Genomic DNA, 13,239 nt, shown 5'->3' on the forward strand with positions numbered 1-13,239 from the left:
CGCTATACGGCCGGAGGCAGCGTTTCGGATTGACCAACTCCACTGTATGTACCCAGATATAGATAAACTGCAACCTAGACACAGTCAATCGGGCCAATATCTGATCGGCTAGATGACAACAAACTTCGTAAACTGTTATCAATTGGGTACCCTTTGGCCATCGCGTCTACCCGACATTGGATTCGTCTCATAGATCCATCTTGGCAAACCCTTGGCACCATCCGAAGGCGTCATGGACTGCATGCGGTTTTCGTAGCGGCGTTCCTCCGACGGGCCTGACCAGGACTTTAAAGTCTAAAGTCAATCATGACAACATGAACTCAGAGGCTGACTATCCGCGAGTCAGCCGCTGATCGGTGGGTTCGCCAAGGCCTCCATCCCCAAGCATCTCCTTTCCCAGTGCGTTGGAAATAGGACATCGCTGACCGGCTCAGACTCTCACGCAGTGAGTGGGATCTTGGCAAGTGATGACAAGTGGAAGAAAGCTGGCCTTGAAGTCCGGGGTCGGTGGGCTGTGTTTCATGGGGTGGAGTTGGATGAAGATAGCGAACCTTCGGATAGACAGGCCTTCTTCGTCAACCAGGATTTAGGTTCAGGACTTGAAACGTGGTCGGCTGAAGAGAAGGCAACACCGTTGTTTACTTGGGTTAACCATGTGGCAGATATACGAAAGGGAGAAAAAAAGAAAACATATCCCGGCGGTCTCCAAGGATGAGAATCTATATCATTTTTCCTGCAAGAAACAGATGCATACAATGGCCACGTCTGGGCCCCCCGACATAGGGAAATCAACATCTGCCAAGGGGATCGACACCAAAAGGAAGCCGAGTGGTCGCTAGTGCTATCTAGTTCCTTTTTCAACCTCTCTTTAACCTGGTTGGCCAAGGAATGATCTTCAACAAGCGACAGCGTGTAGTTTGGCTCTAACCAGTGTTCTGGCTGCGGAAAATGGGACTGTCACAGCACAGCCTCCTATTCATTTCATGTCGCTTGCTTGGAACTTTGAGTTCACCCAAGCCACGCACGGTGGGATTGGAATTTTTGGTCTTGGCAGGTTCTGGGCTCAGCGTGATGGACATACCAAACACGTTCGTTGTCGAGCCGACGTTTTCTTCCCGGGCTCTTCCGGTCTGCGCAGCAATACATGGAGAACATTTTGAGCACCAGCACCATTGAAATGGTATTTATGTCACTATATTTGCCCATTATTGGGGATTCTGAACGCCGAATAAATCTCTCTATGAGGGTATCAAGCAGCATATCAATGGATAGCATCGATAGGACAAAAGAGCAGGGGCAATTCGCACAAGTGCCAAGTAAAACACCACAACTTTTCATCCCACGCAAGGATCCTTCCTGATCCTTGTATGCTTATCGCATCTAGATTCTAGATACTAGCTCGCTAGCTCAGACCAGCGTGACGCTTGCGATTTCTCGGCATTTCTCACTGTATCTTGCTGATCAATCCAGTCATTGGCCAACTTGGCGAGATCCCTCGGTGACTGTCCGAAGAGATTCTCTGGGTACAGTATGATTTCACTTATCTTAACTGATGCGGCGTTTCCATTCTCGTCACACTTGCAGGGTTAACTGTCGTAGGTCTAAGGTCGCAAGGGTGAAACAAAAGCGCCACCAATGCCACTTTCACTGGTTAGGCGAGCAATTGAGCGATACGCGGATGTGCTACATCGGTTTCCCGTGCATTATATTGGCTAATTTAGGAGGCTTTCGCCGATGCAGTATTTTAATTCATGGCAGACATGATGGCACCTTCATCTGGTTTTCCTGTCGTGGTCCCAGATCCTTGAAATGGTTTCACCACAAGCAATAAAGCACCTGCTTCTGCTTCAGCCTAATTGATTCTGAAATCCTTTTCTGGGGTTGGTCGCTACTTTTCTACAACAAGTGAGGAAAATTGCATTTATACGTCTCTGTTCATGTAACCAAAAGGGAAATGCGGATCGGGGTTTAGGGCACCGAACTAGGCTATGAGACTGATGATAGAACATTCAACGGCGCAAACGACATCTATCTGATATTTATGCGCTTTTGTACTATTGAATCTAGTTGAGGGCGTCAAGACGTGTTTATATTTAGAGCTCTGATGATGAATTGGTAGATCACAATCGTGAAGCCACCACTCTGAGTAAGAACCCTTTCTGAGCAGTATACTTTGGAGCTGTCATTCGAGGGTTTTCTTTTTAACCCCGCCACATCTCATGTATCCATAAACTAATTCCACTTTTTCGTTTGGCTTCTAGTAAGGAAACATGTACATTAGATGCCCCAACCGATTACCCCGCGCGCGTTATAGAAAAATGTGGAAAGTATTGCGGTTACAGAGTATGGGCGCTGGACGTAGCTTTTGGGTATACAACCAATAGAAACTCCAAAATCAAGACCTGAACGGGGAAATACTTTGTCCTAGTAATGCCTCCCAGGAGCTAACATTGCAGTGATAGGGGTCGTTGTTAGTAAAGACTTGGCATCATAGCAGGTATGTTACGTGCTGCGAAAGCCTCATCCTAATGTGGCGACAGAGTAATTCGTACTTTACCCATAACGTTGACGTAGACCGTTCTCTTACGAAGCTGGGACAAGAGGCTGGCGTAACTATGTTCATCGACCCTAGCGATTATTTGGATCCTGGGATCGTACATGCCCCGGCGAGAAACAACTTAAATATCCAGGCTTTCTACCTAAGGTTCCGTGACTGGAGACGCTGAGAAGTACATTGGTAGAATTACCATCGGGGTTGAAGAATGGGTTAAAAAGACTGGAAAATCAAAGCATTCGACGCTTCGCATCCTGCATTCTCAACGGGATCAACTCCGCATGAGTCGAAAGTCAGTACAATTGCCATTGCCCCTGTAAACCTACTACGGCCGATCTTCACAATTATTTTGTCAACTTTCTTAATGGTACATAATCCCGAGGCCAGATACTGACGATCGTTATAGGGGCTGCCGTGGCTATTATTGTGAAAGCGAACGTCTCTCATAGTCTTACAGAATCTTGCTGCACCACGTGGAAATATCACGGCGATGCTCAATATCAATAGTATCTAGGTAAAGGAAAGCTTCAGCTTTGCAACATGTCTTGTAACAATGGTCTTTCCAGTTCGATATTAGACATTTCATTAGAGCGTTTGCGTAGTGGCTCTTTAGCCTGGATATACATGTCTACAATATTCTAGGCTCTACTACAGTATATGCTGCTTATCAGAATACCGAAATAAGGGACGAACACGATATCTCCAGCCCCAACGTCCGCAGCCGATCAGATATCAGGCGCGACAATCGTTGGATCAAATACAGGAAGAGTAGCCGGACTCTTGAGGAGGGACGCAGGAAGTTGTTGTCATCATAGATATGGGTTGCTACCGCTAAGAAGAAGAAATCCCCTAACATCATAGCTAGTGTCATTTAGTTGGTCGTTCTGTCTGGACCTCAGACTTCCTAATAGTAAATCCTCTACGATTCTTGTCATATGTCTCTGGTCATTAGCAATGGACCGGCCGTGCAATGGTGGTCTGTTTGATGCATGAAGCAAGAGTAGGGCTAGTTCATAGAAATGATATGACTACGAATACGAGGCAATGAAAAGGTGATATTTCGGCATATACGCGACCCAGTCTGCTTTCGAAAATCTATTCAGAGAGCATCATATGGTAGTTTAGAGAGGATAGTATGTTTAGGGATATGCTTGTAAATCGCAGCGAGTGCGGTTACGATGATGGTCGGGACGACTGAACCGAACATATAAGTAGAAGAAAAGCATACTCTCTCAAAGAGATGGACTAAGCTTTATTTTGATTAATTTATCTTCCAATGATATTTAAAAAACTTCGGGAGTTCTCTAGGTATATTACCGGCATATTTACCCAACATAGTACTTACAGATCACGAAGAATATGTATCTCTTTGTTTATTTGCTCATTTTTTTGATTATTAAAATTTATTTATTGATCTATATATTTCTAGAATCTATTTTTCAAACTTCTAGATAAAATCTGATAATCACCGCAGGTGTAAGACTCGGACGTTAAGTCGGACCGGAACCAACAAAACAACGCCAGGTCTTACTTTCCGCCTTCCTGTTCATTCATCCGCAACAATGCCTTGCCAATTGAGTTGAGTTGATTATCTCTTAACACTCAAACAAATGTAACTGGTGGCAATTCCTCAAGTGCACTCACATGTCATGGCAGATTCCAATGACCATCGTGTTGAGGTGGTGGTACAGGAGAGCCGAAACAACCAGACTCCTAAGGTCCCTTCTTGCGTGGTCTGTGCCCGAAGAAAGGTCAAATGTGATCGCACTCATCCTTGTTCTTCCTGTGCCAGACATGAGGTTGAGTGCATTTACCTTCCCCATAACCCTCCGCAGCGCCGCAAGAGGCGGCGCTCTGAGGGGAACCACAGACGAATCAGCTTGTCCAGGCAGAGTCCTACCAGGAAAAGCAACCTTGCATCCGCTCGTATAAGCAACGTAGACCATGCGCCAGCCACGCATAATGATTTCCCCGTGGCTCCAAGGGCAGAGCAAGGAATGCTGCTGACGGGTGAGGGACAATCCATTTATCTAGATAGGTTGGGCTACCTTGGAATGGCCAGTAACCATACATGGCTAACGGGTAAGATAGCAATCTTTGGTCTAGTGTCAGAGGCGAAGTCCGAATTTCCACCTAATAACTTCTCATGAAGCGTTCTAACTCTATATCTAGCTTCCTCAGGCGGAGGACATGTTACGGGACATGTCCGATCACGGTTCAGATCAAGAGGTAGATAATGAAACCTCCTTAATCCTAGGAGGGACAGTGAAGAAAGACTTGAGTGTGCTGCACCCGTCTCCCCTGCACATCTTCAAGCTGTGGCAGACATTCCTTGATAATATAAACCCGTTGACCAAGATACTGCATGGACCCACCATCCAGCAACAAATTCTGAAAGCCAGCGACAGCTTACACACGATCTCGACAGAGTTTGAGACTTTACTTTTCTCTATATATTGCATCTCATTGGTTTCACTGAGAGAAGAGGACGTACAGAACACTTATGGAGAGTGTAAAACCACTCTGCTGTCAAGATACCGGCGTGCGGCTCGTTCAAGTTTTGCCAAGGCTGGCATCTTGCGTACATCAAAGATTGTAGTTCTCCAAGCGTTTATTTTGTATTTGGTAAGTATATCTAAAATCCTGTGGCATCCGCACTAACTCGGTCCGAATAGCTCGCCATACGTGAGTCCTCTGATCCGCACTCTGTTTGGTCGTTGTGTGGCCTTGCGGTGCGAATGGCTCAGCGTATTGGCCTCCATCGAGATGGTTCGGAACTTGGTTTGTCACCCTTTGAGACAGAAATGCGCCGCCGTCTTTGGCGACAACTTTCGATATTAGATGTTACTACTGCGCAAAGTTCTGGCATTACCTCACAGCTGTCCTACCTCTCTGCTGACGTCCGTCCACCATCAAATGTGAACGACAGTGAGCTAGACCCACGCATGACGGATACTCCTCGAGGACATGACGGAGCGACAGAGATGATATTTGTCCTTGCACGGAATGAATTTGGCGAATGGATGAGGCGTTGGTCCAAGGCCGACGGAGGTGCCCATAGAGGTCGAGGCTTTTTAACCTCTTCTTCTTTATCACTTGAGAAAAAGGATAAAGCAATCGATGAGTTGAATGACTTGTACCAAATGAAATTTCTCCAATATTGCGACAAAACCATTCCGCTGCATTACATGGCGGCTAGATTGATGCGGGCTATAGTGTGCCAGATGAGATTCACAGCACACCATCCCCGCCAGTATGGTGAAACAGACCGTCTATCACTACCAGTACGAGGCCACATATTTTCTACCTGTCTTCACATCATTGAGAGCTTCGAGGATTGTCATAGCAATGAGCTCATACAGCGGTTTTTATGGCACGTGGATAACCACATTCCATGGGATGCGTTGATCTATATGCTACATGAATTACGAACTCGTATAGATGAAGGGGAAACCAAAAGATCGTGGGTCCTCATTGACCGAGTATATAGTCGGCATTATGAACAGATGAGAAACAGACCCAAAAGCGCTCTTCATACCGCAATGCATGCGCTAATCTTGAAGGCCTGGAAAGCCCATACTGAGGAGCGTACTCGATTTAAACGATCTGTGCTTCCCTATCCTCATATCATTTCGGTATTGGCCGAAAATTCGGAACGGGGCACATCATCTCATCGATCTGGACTTACACCTGGGCCTGAGCCCGGTGAGTCGGCAGTTGGTAGCCCACGAGAACAATCGACGCATGGTATTCCACCTGATGGCACGGAAGTAATTGATCCCAGCTTTGAGCTTGACCAATACAATCACAGTCCGTTGGATTGGAGTCAGTGGGATGATCTTCTGGACCAATTCCAGCAAGATTTCACGAATAGCGAATTGTTCACGACAGATGCTTCTTGACTTATGTACGACTTTTGTATCCTCCACGTTTGTCTCCCAGGGTCCAGCATACATGCCACTTCTTTATTTCTCTTATACCTTCTCGAGGCATGCTAGTTCGAGTCGCACATTTACAATTCAGGCCGTTTCTCTAAGAAGCCAAACGCAACTCCTGGCCTAGCACTGTCCCCATGATACCTGCTTCGATAGATCAAATTCTATTGCATAAGAGGACTCATGGCAAAAAGACTTGGAAAGCTTGGTCATACTTATTTAGTACCCAATATCATAATTCACAAAGATGTGTTTAATTTCATCCCAAGGGGGGTTTAGGGAAATAGAAGGACTGAATATCATTGATTAGCGGGTTTTTTAAAGGTCATCCGACCCATAACCTTATACTAAGTACGCAGTCTAGAACAAACAAGCCACACCATCCCGTCTCATCTCCACCTACTACCCGTCTCGTATGATGCAGGAATTCGAGTGGTCGAGAAGAAATGAAACAGAATACTAGAGATAATCTCCCATCTACTAGTACTAGTACCTAAGCTGAATAATCACCCATTGGGCCAATAAAATAAAGTTGCATATCCTGAAACCTGAAACAACAACGGATGAGATTTTCAGTCACAATGCCTCCATGGGGTACTGAATCATGAGCCCTCCTGTCCTAGAACGAGTCCGAAGTGTCATACACAAGGCCAAAAATTCCGCAAAGCTACGAAGGAGATCGACCATGTAAGCTGGCCAACAGCCTTATCCATATCAGATCAGGGGGCTAACCAAATCCCAGAAGTAATCCCAGCACCCAGAAACAATCCATCTGGAAAAGACTTCCAGACCCCGTTCTGGTGCAGATCCTCGCACAATGCGATTTACAGGACATCTATTCACTCATGTTGAGCTGCCGCATGCTACATCGCCGAATCAGCCAACATGAATACCCAATCTCCCAGGCGTATCTACACCACCGAACACTGCCCTACCAGTGTATCACGGAGACGGGCCACGAGCTCGTACCCTCCGCCGGGGATGATCTGACCTTCATATCCAGCTTATTCCCTCCCCCACCACCCCAGTATACCCACCGCGATGACCTCCCGGAATATTCATTCGGGTATCTCGCGGACCTTACACGCTGCTGGAAGACATGCCTCAAGCTCTCGTACTATCTCGCCGAGTACGTCGTCCATCAGCACCTCCAGAAAGACCCTGCTCACTCCCTCTGGTCATCGTCCAAGACGGAAAAGGAGCTCATCTACAGTAAAGCCGTCGGACTCCTCCAGTCCCGTCTCCTCTCTCCCCTGTACGTCGTAACCAACGCCATCAGTCTCCCCCTATTTTCTAATAAGATCACCAGAGCATACATAATCCTCTTCCTAGAAACAAACGCCTCATGCCCCTCCCCATCTCTCAAATCCCAACAATCCATCCTCCAACAATCCCCCTTCACAAACACCCAAATTCTCCTCGAAACCCACCACACCATGCACCTCCTCTGCTCCTCCGTCCGCCACCTCATGGCACCCGAGATTGCGCACACCTCCACCGAAAACTGGCTCAGTCTGCTCCTCACCACGTCCACGCTCGAGCGTATCGTCGAGTTCTTCGTCGCGGCCGCGACAGACGAGTCTGGCAAAGGCCCCGCTGGCAACGCCGGTGGTCCGTCATCAACGTGGACGAATCGGCTAGAGTTCATGTGGCAGATGCGGCGGGATTGGGGGGAGTTTGTTGCGTCGGGGGTGATGGCGCCGCCGACGTTGGATGAGATCTGGTTTGAGGCGGCGCGGAGGGAGATTTGTTGGCGTGGGGCGATTCCGCATGGGTGTGGGGAGGAGATGCTGATTTTTCATGGGTTGGGGGATAGTTTGAGGTGTGAGTTTTGCGAGTAGGGTGTTTTTGGTAGTTTGTTTACGGTGGAAGCTTATGTGGTAGGGCAAAGACTTAGACTTGATATCATGGTGTCTTATGTGTGAGGATACCTGGGACAGCCTGAGGCCAAAGTATGTAATTGGTTCATGTCAATGCCTAAATATCAGAGGCCAGTATGGTTCTATGAATAAATTCAGAAATATGTACCTGTAGCAACCAGGGCAATATAGAAAGAAAGTGAACATGAAATCTAGCCACGCCTGAAAAAAATAAAAATAAAAAAAAAGGAAAGAAAAGAAAGAAAAGAAGGCCGGTAGAGTTCGAATAGGGCATGCATAACTCATTCATGCACAGCAAGGAAAAGTTCCGTATTAATATAGTACATTAGTAAGAAAGAAGGGGTATTTCTATCCTGATATCAATACCCAGAGAAGGAAGAAAATCTGCTGTAGGTCAGTATTCGAGTACTATTGAAGACAATGGGGCAGCCACGCACCATTAAGACTCCGAACATCTTAGCAATCAGCCATCTGTTCCCAGATACTCGGGTCCAGTATTTCATAAGCTCGCGCTGTGCGCCTTGGACGTTATCCACAACATCCTCAGTGTTTGCATCTATCCGTTGAATCATCTCAGACTGCTCGCTGACCATCTGCGCAAGTTGGCCGAAGATGCCGCCCAGTTCATTGATTGTACGTTCAATCGCATCAATTGCTTCACCACGTGCTTCGATATACGAATTGTTTGTTTGCGCTTCCTCCATCACCAGCAGTTGTTGGTCGGTGTGCACAGTCGGGCGTCCAAGAGGCGACGGGTTTGAGGGGTCCAAGGTCAGCAAATCTGAGGAGCCACCCGGCTGAGGCGTCCTCCTTCCCGAGGTGTATAGTGGCGAATCCGACCGTTGCGTATCCAAAGCTGTCTGTGATTTCGATGATACCGACGACACAAAGTTCTCTGTGCGGGAACGCGACGCTTGGATATTCTTCGTTCGAACCTCGAGCACTTCCTTAAAGTTTGCTCCAACATCCGCCAATTTTCCCTGCAGCATAACCACGACCTGATAATCTTTAGCATCACCAGCTCACACCAGGATCCATCTGCGGCGTATACGTACATTGTCATTATGCTCTCCTTCCTGATCCGCTTTCGACCGATTCGATTTCGGGTGTTGTGCGAGAGTAAGCGCTTGTAACGAGGCAATCTGCTGGTTCAAGGAGGCAAGGTCTTGCTTGATGACATATGTCAACTCCGAGATCTCGACCGGCCTATCATCAAAAAGAGTCTTTCGTTTGGCCACTGGCAGTCTCAGTTAGGCATCCATATTGTCAAGCGAGCGGTTCTTACTCACGTTCAGCCAGCCTCTGCAGCTTAGCCGTTGTCGCAGTGATTCCCCGTCCAATCTCAACAGCCTTCCTGGCAAACTCCGATCTCCTCCCGGGTCGTGCGTCTCCATTCACAGCCCCACTGGCTTGTCTTCGTTGTGAATCCGTCAGAAGCGCTTGGCGCTGAGATCCAACTTTAGAAGTGTTCACCCGTTTCTGGGCTTGTCCCAAGATAGCGTGAAACTCGCTGGTGCGATCCTGAATGGATGGGCCGGTCATTTCGCTGGTAGTGTACAGTTGAGGTGGAGTGCAGGTAATTATTTATGGATAGAGGAAGCGAAATCCCCAGGATCTAAGAGATTGGGTAATGCGATTATACGGGGTTGGTCTAATCGATAAGGAGGCGACTGGAGACGTGTCCGTTCGTCGGGGGTCAGAAGGCAACCGCGAAAGGAAATGAGCGAAAAGTATAAGTGGGACGGGCGGTGTAAGAGGGCTATTTGAGTGTCATATCATTGCAGTTGCAGAGATCATTAGTCTCTGAGAGGACGGTGAGATATCGCAGAGAAAATGGCCGGAGACGTACTTTCCACGGATCCCGGGGAATTCGTCGTCAATCCGAAAATGGACAAGGCGCGGGTAAATGCCACGTGACAGGGGAGACCCGCCACGTCCCCGGTGCCTTACCAGCCACATCTTCTATCTATTCGCTTTTAGGCAGGCGAATACTTGTCGGGCCTTCTTCAGGGGTACTACTTAACACTACGAAATACTACGCACTGCATACGAATCAGATTACGAAGCGTTGGATTTTAGATTGGTCCAAGAATATATTTTCGACCACGTCAGACACCCAATCCCCTTCTCGTGGCTGAGCCGGTGCCCATACCTTGCACACACCCACGTCATCGTCGTGTTACTTGCTTCTTCTCTCCCGCTCTCTTCTCACCTCTCCACTGGGGCCAAATCCTAGATCGCATTCCATATCAGATCTCGGCGACTTCATACGTCGATTGGATAATACCCAAGTGGATGTGGTCCATTCGGTTCACAACCTGACCCTCTTGTATAATGGCTCGCCCATTCCAGAGCCCGTTTGACCCAATGTAAGTACATGCAGCGATTGCATTTCGGCGCCTTAGGAACTTGCTGATCAGGCTTCTCTGCATCTTCAGAAACTCTCCTGACACTGATAGCCCTTTGTCACCCCAACCACGTGGCGGTACCCCTATATCTTTTAAAACGAATGTGAATCGCGCGAAGACAAAGCGTTGGGTGGAAGCAAAGAAGATTTCTTACGATGGCAATGACTGGGGCGACGATGAGTTTGACGAATATGATGAAGATCCAACACCTCCTGTAACGCAAGCACGAACTCCGAACCAAGGCACCGGCGATCTCCCAAGTGCTGCGTCCAGAAACGTACCGAGGCCCTGGGTTCCGGGGATGGGCATGGATCGATCTCGATCAATGGACCAGGTTGTGACTCTAGGTACCGGCCCTGTGGCGGATAGCCGTAGTCGGTCGGTCGATCGTAACGCGGCAGAACAGGATCACACAGTTCCATTACGCCCTGCCCTCTACAACCGTCTACGCGAGCAGTCAGCGGAGCCAGGTCTAAGTCGGTCCTCCACGGAGCCAGTACCTATGGCTAGCGCGGCAGAACAGGAAGCGAGTGGCAAACAACCCGAGGGCCAGAGTGTTCCTCTGAGAGCTCAGGATGATGTTCCTGTAATAGGGCTCCCAGATGTCAGGCGTCTCTCTGGAGCCGGTGCGACCATGGATGCCGAGAAAGTCCAGCCAGCTGAGCCACAGCGGCAAGAATCTGAATTACACCATAACCCCTCCGTCGGATTTCGGTCGGTGGTTCATCAAGCCTTCGACATTCCGGAGACCCCAAGCACGTCCATAGATAGCATCGCACGGTCGGATAGCAATAGCACGTCTGTCATCAGTCCAATCATTCCCCATCGCGGCACGAACGAGCAGACACCAACGATTACAGAAGAGCCGGAAAGCTCATCTCCACCGAGGGGTTTCAGACCTGGTCATCGCCGCGATCTGAGTGTTCCCAGTCCCGGTAATAGCCCTTTGAGGAGACCGATAATTACCAATAATGATGCTATCGCTCCAGAGTCTTTGGCAGAAATGTCCTCGCCAATTAACCTACCTCAAGACCCTTCATCGCCACCGTATCAACAAACTTGCGTACAACCAACTGACACAAGTGGGGAAGGACGACCTGCACCGCTCAAAATTAGTGGTAATATGTCGCCCGTGTCTGGGGAAAACTCCATACCCATCATTGTCCCCTCATTAAGTACCGAAAACTCCCCGCAAGACACGGAGAACGACCGTTTAAGGAAAGAGATCATCCGTTCTTTGAGCCGGGAAAACACTCCCTCTGAGGAGCCCGACCCGTCTTCCCGTCCACAAACGAGTCGGCAAGATAGTCTCATTCCGAGCGAGTACGAACGATACTGGAGCGAAGCAGGTAACGCCAGTCCCCAGGAGGAATACAAACCCGCGCTCGGATATAATTCCATCCGGAATGAGTCCCAGGACTTATATTCCAGCAGTCCACTTCAGGCACCCACTCCTACAGCAAACACGGCTCCTCAGCAGGAAATACGGCCGAAGTTGAAGAAGCGTTTCTCATGGGAGTCTGCCTCTTCAGAGGACGAACCTGCACCCATGGTCGATGTCCCACCTATGCCAGGTGTCTATTCCCCTCCAGTAGGGCCAATACCTGGGCAATTTCCTATGGTCGATGAAGGTAGTATTCAGCCAGATCCCAACCCCGTGGCTTCGCCAATCCAATTGCTCGATGAGACTGAACGTGATTCTGGACCTGAGAAGCCCAAATTGACAATCATACCCCCGTCTACAACAGACGACAACAGTATAATTTCAGATCGGCATCTTCCAGAAGTTGTCAATGCCCAAACCGTTGGAGACGCTTACTCCCCAGTCGTCACAGACCAGCACAGCGCAGCGCCTGCGCCTGCGCCAACACAATCGCCATCTATCGAATCAAGTTTGCTCGGTTTCCGTGATATTCTGGAATTGAAGACCTCAGATGAACGGGTGCAAGCTTTCAACAAGACCAGGGATCAATTCGTGACGATCGATACTGGCTTAAATAATTGGCTCCAAGTTACCATCCATGCCCACCCAGAGTATGCGGATGTTGTGCAGCAGAGCTTGAAGCAAACACCGGGTGAACCCAAACATCCCGTTTCCCGGGGCAAGTTTCCTAAATTCTCCTCCCTTGGAAACCTTGTGTCATCCCATCAGGAAGGCACTTCGTCCGGATCGGGCCATGTCAGACGTCCTTCGGCCCCTCTCGGGTCCATGATGAATAAACAACATGTGGAACAACGAGGAAAGGATCTCCTGCATACGGCTGGTGTCTTCGGCGGCAAAGCTGGCGAAGCCGCGAAGGGTCTGTTTGCGAAAGGCAGGAGTAAGTTCAAGGGTGGAGGGTCAGACAAGGTAGAGCCTTAAATTTTTCTTATTATGGGCGCTGGGAGCGAGTGGTAACCTAACTCAATTGTCCATCGCTACGCCTGCGTGTTTTTTTTTTTTTTTTTTGGTTTGTGCTTTT

The 13,239-nt window shown here is 48.6% G+C and overlaps 5 protein-coding genes across 5 annotated transcripts; 3 read left to right on the forward strand and 2 right to left on the reverse strand.

The window, feature by feature from the left end:
• Positions 1-196: 196 nt before the first annotated feature.
• Positions 197-974, reverse strand: BDW43DRAFT_266716 (uncharacterized protein; the record flags this gene model as incomplete). Its single annotated transcript, XM_032040900.1, has 1 exon — positions 197-974. A coding segment is annotated over exon 1 (203 nt), but the record flags the coding sequence as incomplete, so codon positions are not given.
• A 3,080-nt stretch (positions 975-4,054) lies between these two features.
• BDW43DRAFT_266720 (Zn(II)2Cys6 transcription factor) lies at positions 4,055-6,685 on the forward strand. The gene is made up of 4 exons (XM_032040901.1): positions 4,055-4,592; positions 4,646-4,673; positions 4,727-5,179; positions 5,230-6,685. Exons 1-4 carry the CDS (start codon positions 4,204-4,206, stop codon positions 6,454-6,456), a joined length of 2,097 nt encoding a protein of 698 aa, XP_031903873.1. The 5' UTR covers positions 4,055-4,203; the 3' UTR covers positions 6,457-6,685.
• Positions 6,686-7,093: 408 nt separating this feature from the next.
• BDW43DRAFT_308047 (uncharacterized protein) lies at positions 7,094-8,330 on the forward strand (the record flags this gene model as incomplete). The annotated part of the gene is made up of 3 exons (XM_032046392.1): positions 7,094-7,176; positions 7,232-7,744; positions 7,799-8,330. The coding sequence occupies 3 exons, from the start codon at positions 7,094-7,096 to the stop codon at positions 8,328-8,330; spliced, it is 1,128 nt and encodes a 375-aa protein (XP_031903874.1).
• A 281-nt stretch (positions 8,331-8,611) lies between these two features.
• BDW43DRAFT_266726 (t-SNARE syntaxin) lies at positions 8,612-10,368 on the reverse strand. Its single transcript, XM_032040902.1, has 4 exons — positions 9,659-10,368; positions 9,425-9,606; positions 8,807-9,367; positions 8,612-8,753 (listed from the first exon to the last, which is right to left on the reverse strand). Exons 1-4 carry the CDS (start codon positions 9,909-9,911, stop codon positions 8,718-8,720), a joined length of 1,032 nt encoding a protein of 343 aa, XP_031903875.1. The 5' UTR covers positions 9,912-10,368; the 3' UTR covers positions 8,612-8,717.
• A 1-nt stretch (position 10,369) lies between these two features.
• BDW43DRAFT_266728 (uncharacterized protein) lies at positions 10,370-13,226 on the forward strand. Its single transcript, XM_032040903.1, has 2 exons — positions 10,370-11,874; positions 11,932-13,226. Exons 1-2 carry the CDS (start codon positions 11,079-11,081, stop codon positions 13,137-13,139), a joined length of 2,004 nt encoding a protein of 667 aa, XP_031903876.1. The 5' UTR covers positions 10,370-11,078; the 3' UTR covers positions 13,140-13,226.
• The last annotated feature ends 13 nt before the right edge of the window (positions 13,227-13,239 follow it).

This window comes from Aspergillus alliaceus, assembly GCF_009176365.1.
Source record: "Aspergillus alliaceus strain CBS 536.65 unplaced genomic scaffold BDW43scaffold_7, whole genome shotgun sequence".
Classification (NCBI taxonomy): Eukaryota; Fungi; Ascomycota; class Eurotiomycetes; order Eurotiales; family Aspergillaceae; genus Aspergillus; species Aspergillus alliaceus.

What these genes read in the sequence shown, in the direction of transcription:
- BDW43DRAFT_266726 (XM_032040902.1), bottom strand. Translation starts at nt 9,911, where the DNA reads ATGACCGGCCCATCCATTCAGGATCGCACCAGCGAGTTTCACGCTATC. An exon ending in GCTGCAGAGGCTGGCTGAAC is followed by an intron (nt 9,607 to 9,658) that starts GTGAGTAAGAAC and finishes TGAGACTGCCAG; the next exon opens with TGGCCAAACGAAAGACTCTT. An exon ending in AAGGAGAGCATAATGACAAT is followed by an intron (nt 9,368 to 9,424) that starts GTACGTATACGC and finishes AAAGATTATCAG; the next exon opens with GTCGTGGTTATGCTGCAGGG.
- BDW43DRAFT_266720 (XM_032040901.1), top strand. Translation starts at nt 4,204, where the DNA reads ATGGCAGATTCCAATGACCATCGTGTTGAGGTGGTGGTACAGGAGAGC. An exon ending in GGTCTAGTGTCAGAGGCGAA is followed by an intron (nt 4,674 to 4,726) that starts GTCCGAATTTCC and finishes CTCTATATCTAG; the next exon opens with CTTCCTCAGGCGGAGGACAT. An exon ending in AAGCGTTTATTTTGTATTTG is followed by an intron (nt 5,180 to 5,229) that starts GTAAGTATATCT and finishes CGGTCCGAATAG; the next exon opens with CTCGCCATACGTGAGTCCTC.
- BDW43DRAFT_266728 (XM_032040903.1), top strand. Translation starts at nt 11,079, where the DNA reads ATGGGCATGGATCGATCTCGATCAATGGACCAGGTTGTGACTCTAGGT. An exon ending in CACAAGTGGGGAAGGACGAC is followed by an intron (nt 11,875 to 11,931) that starts CTGCACCGCTCA and finishes AAAACTCCATAC; the next exon opens with CCATCATTGTCCCCTCATTA.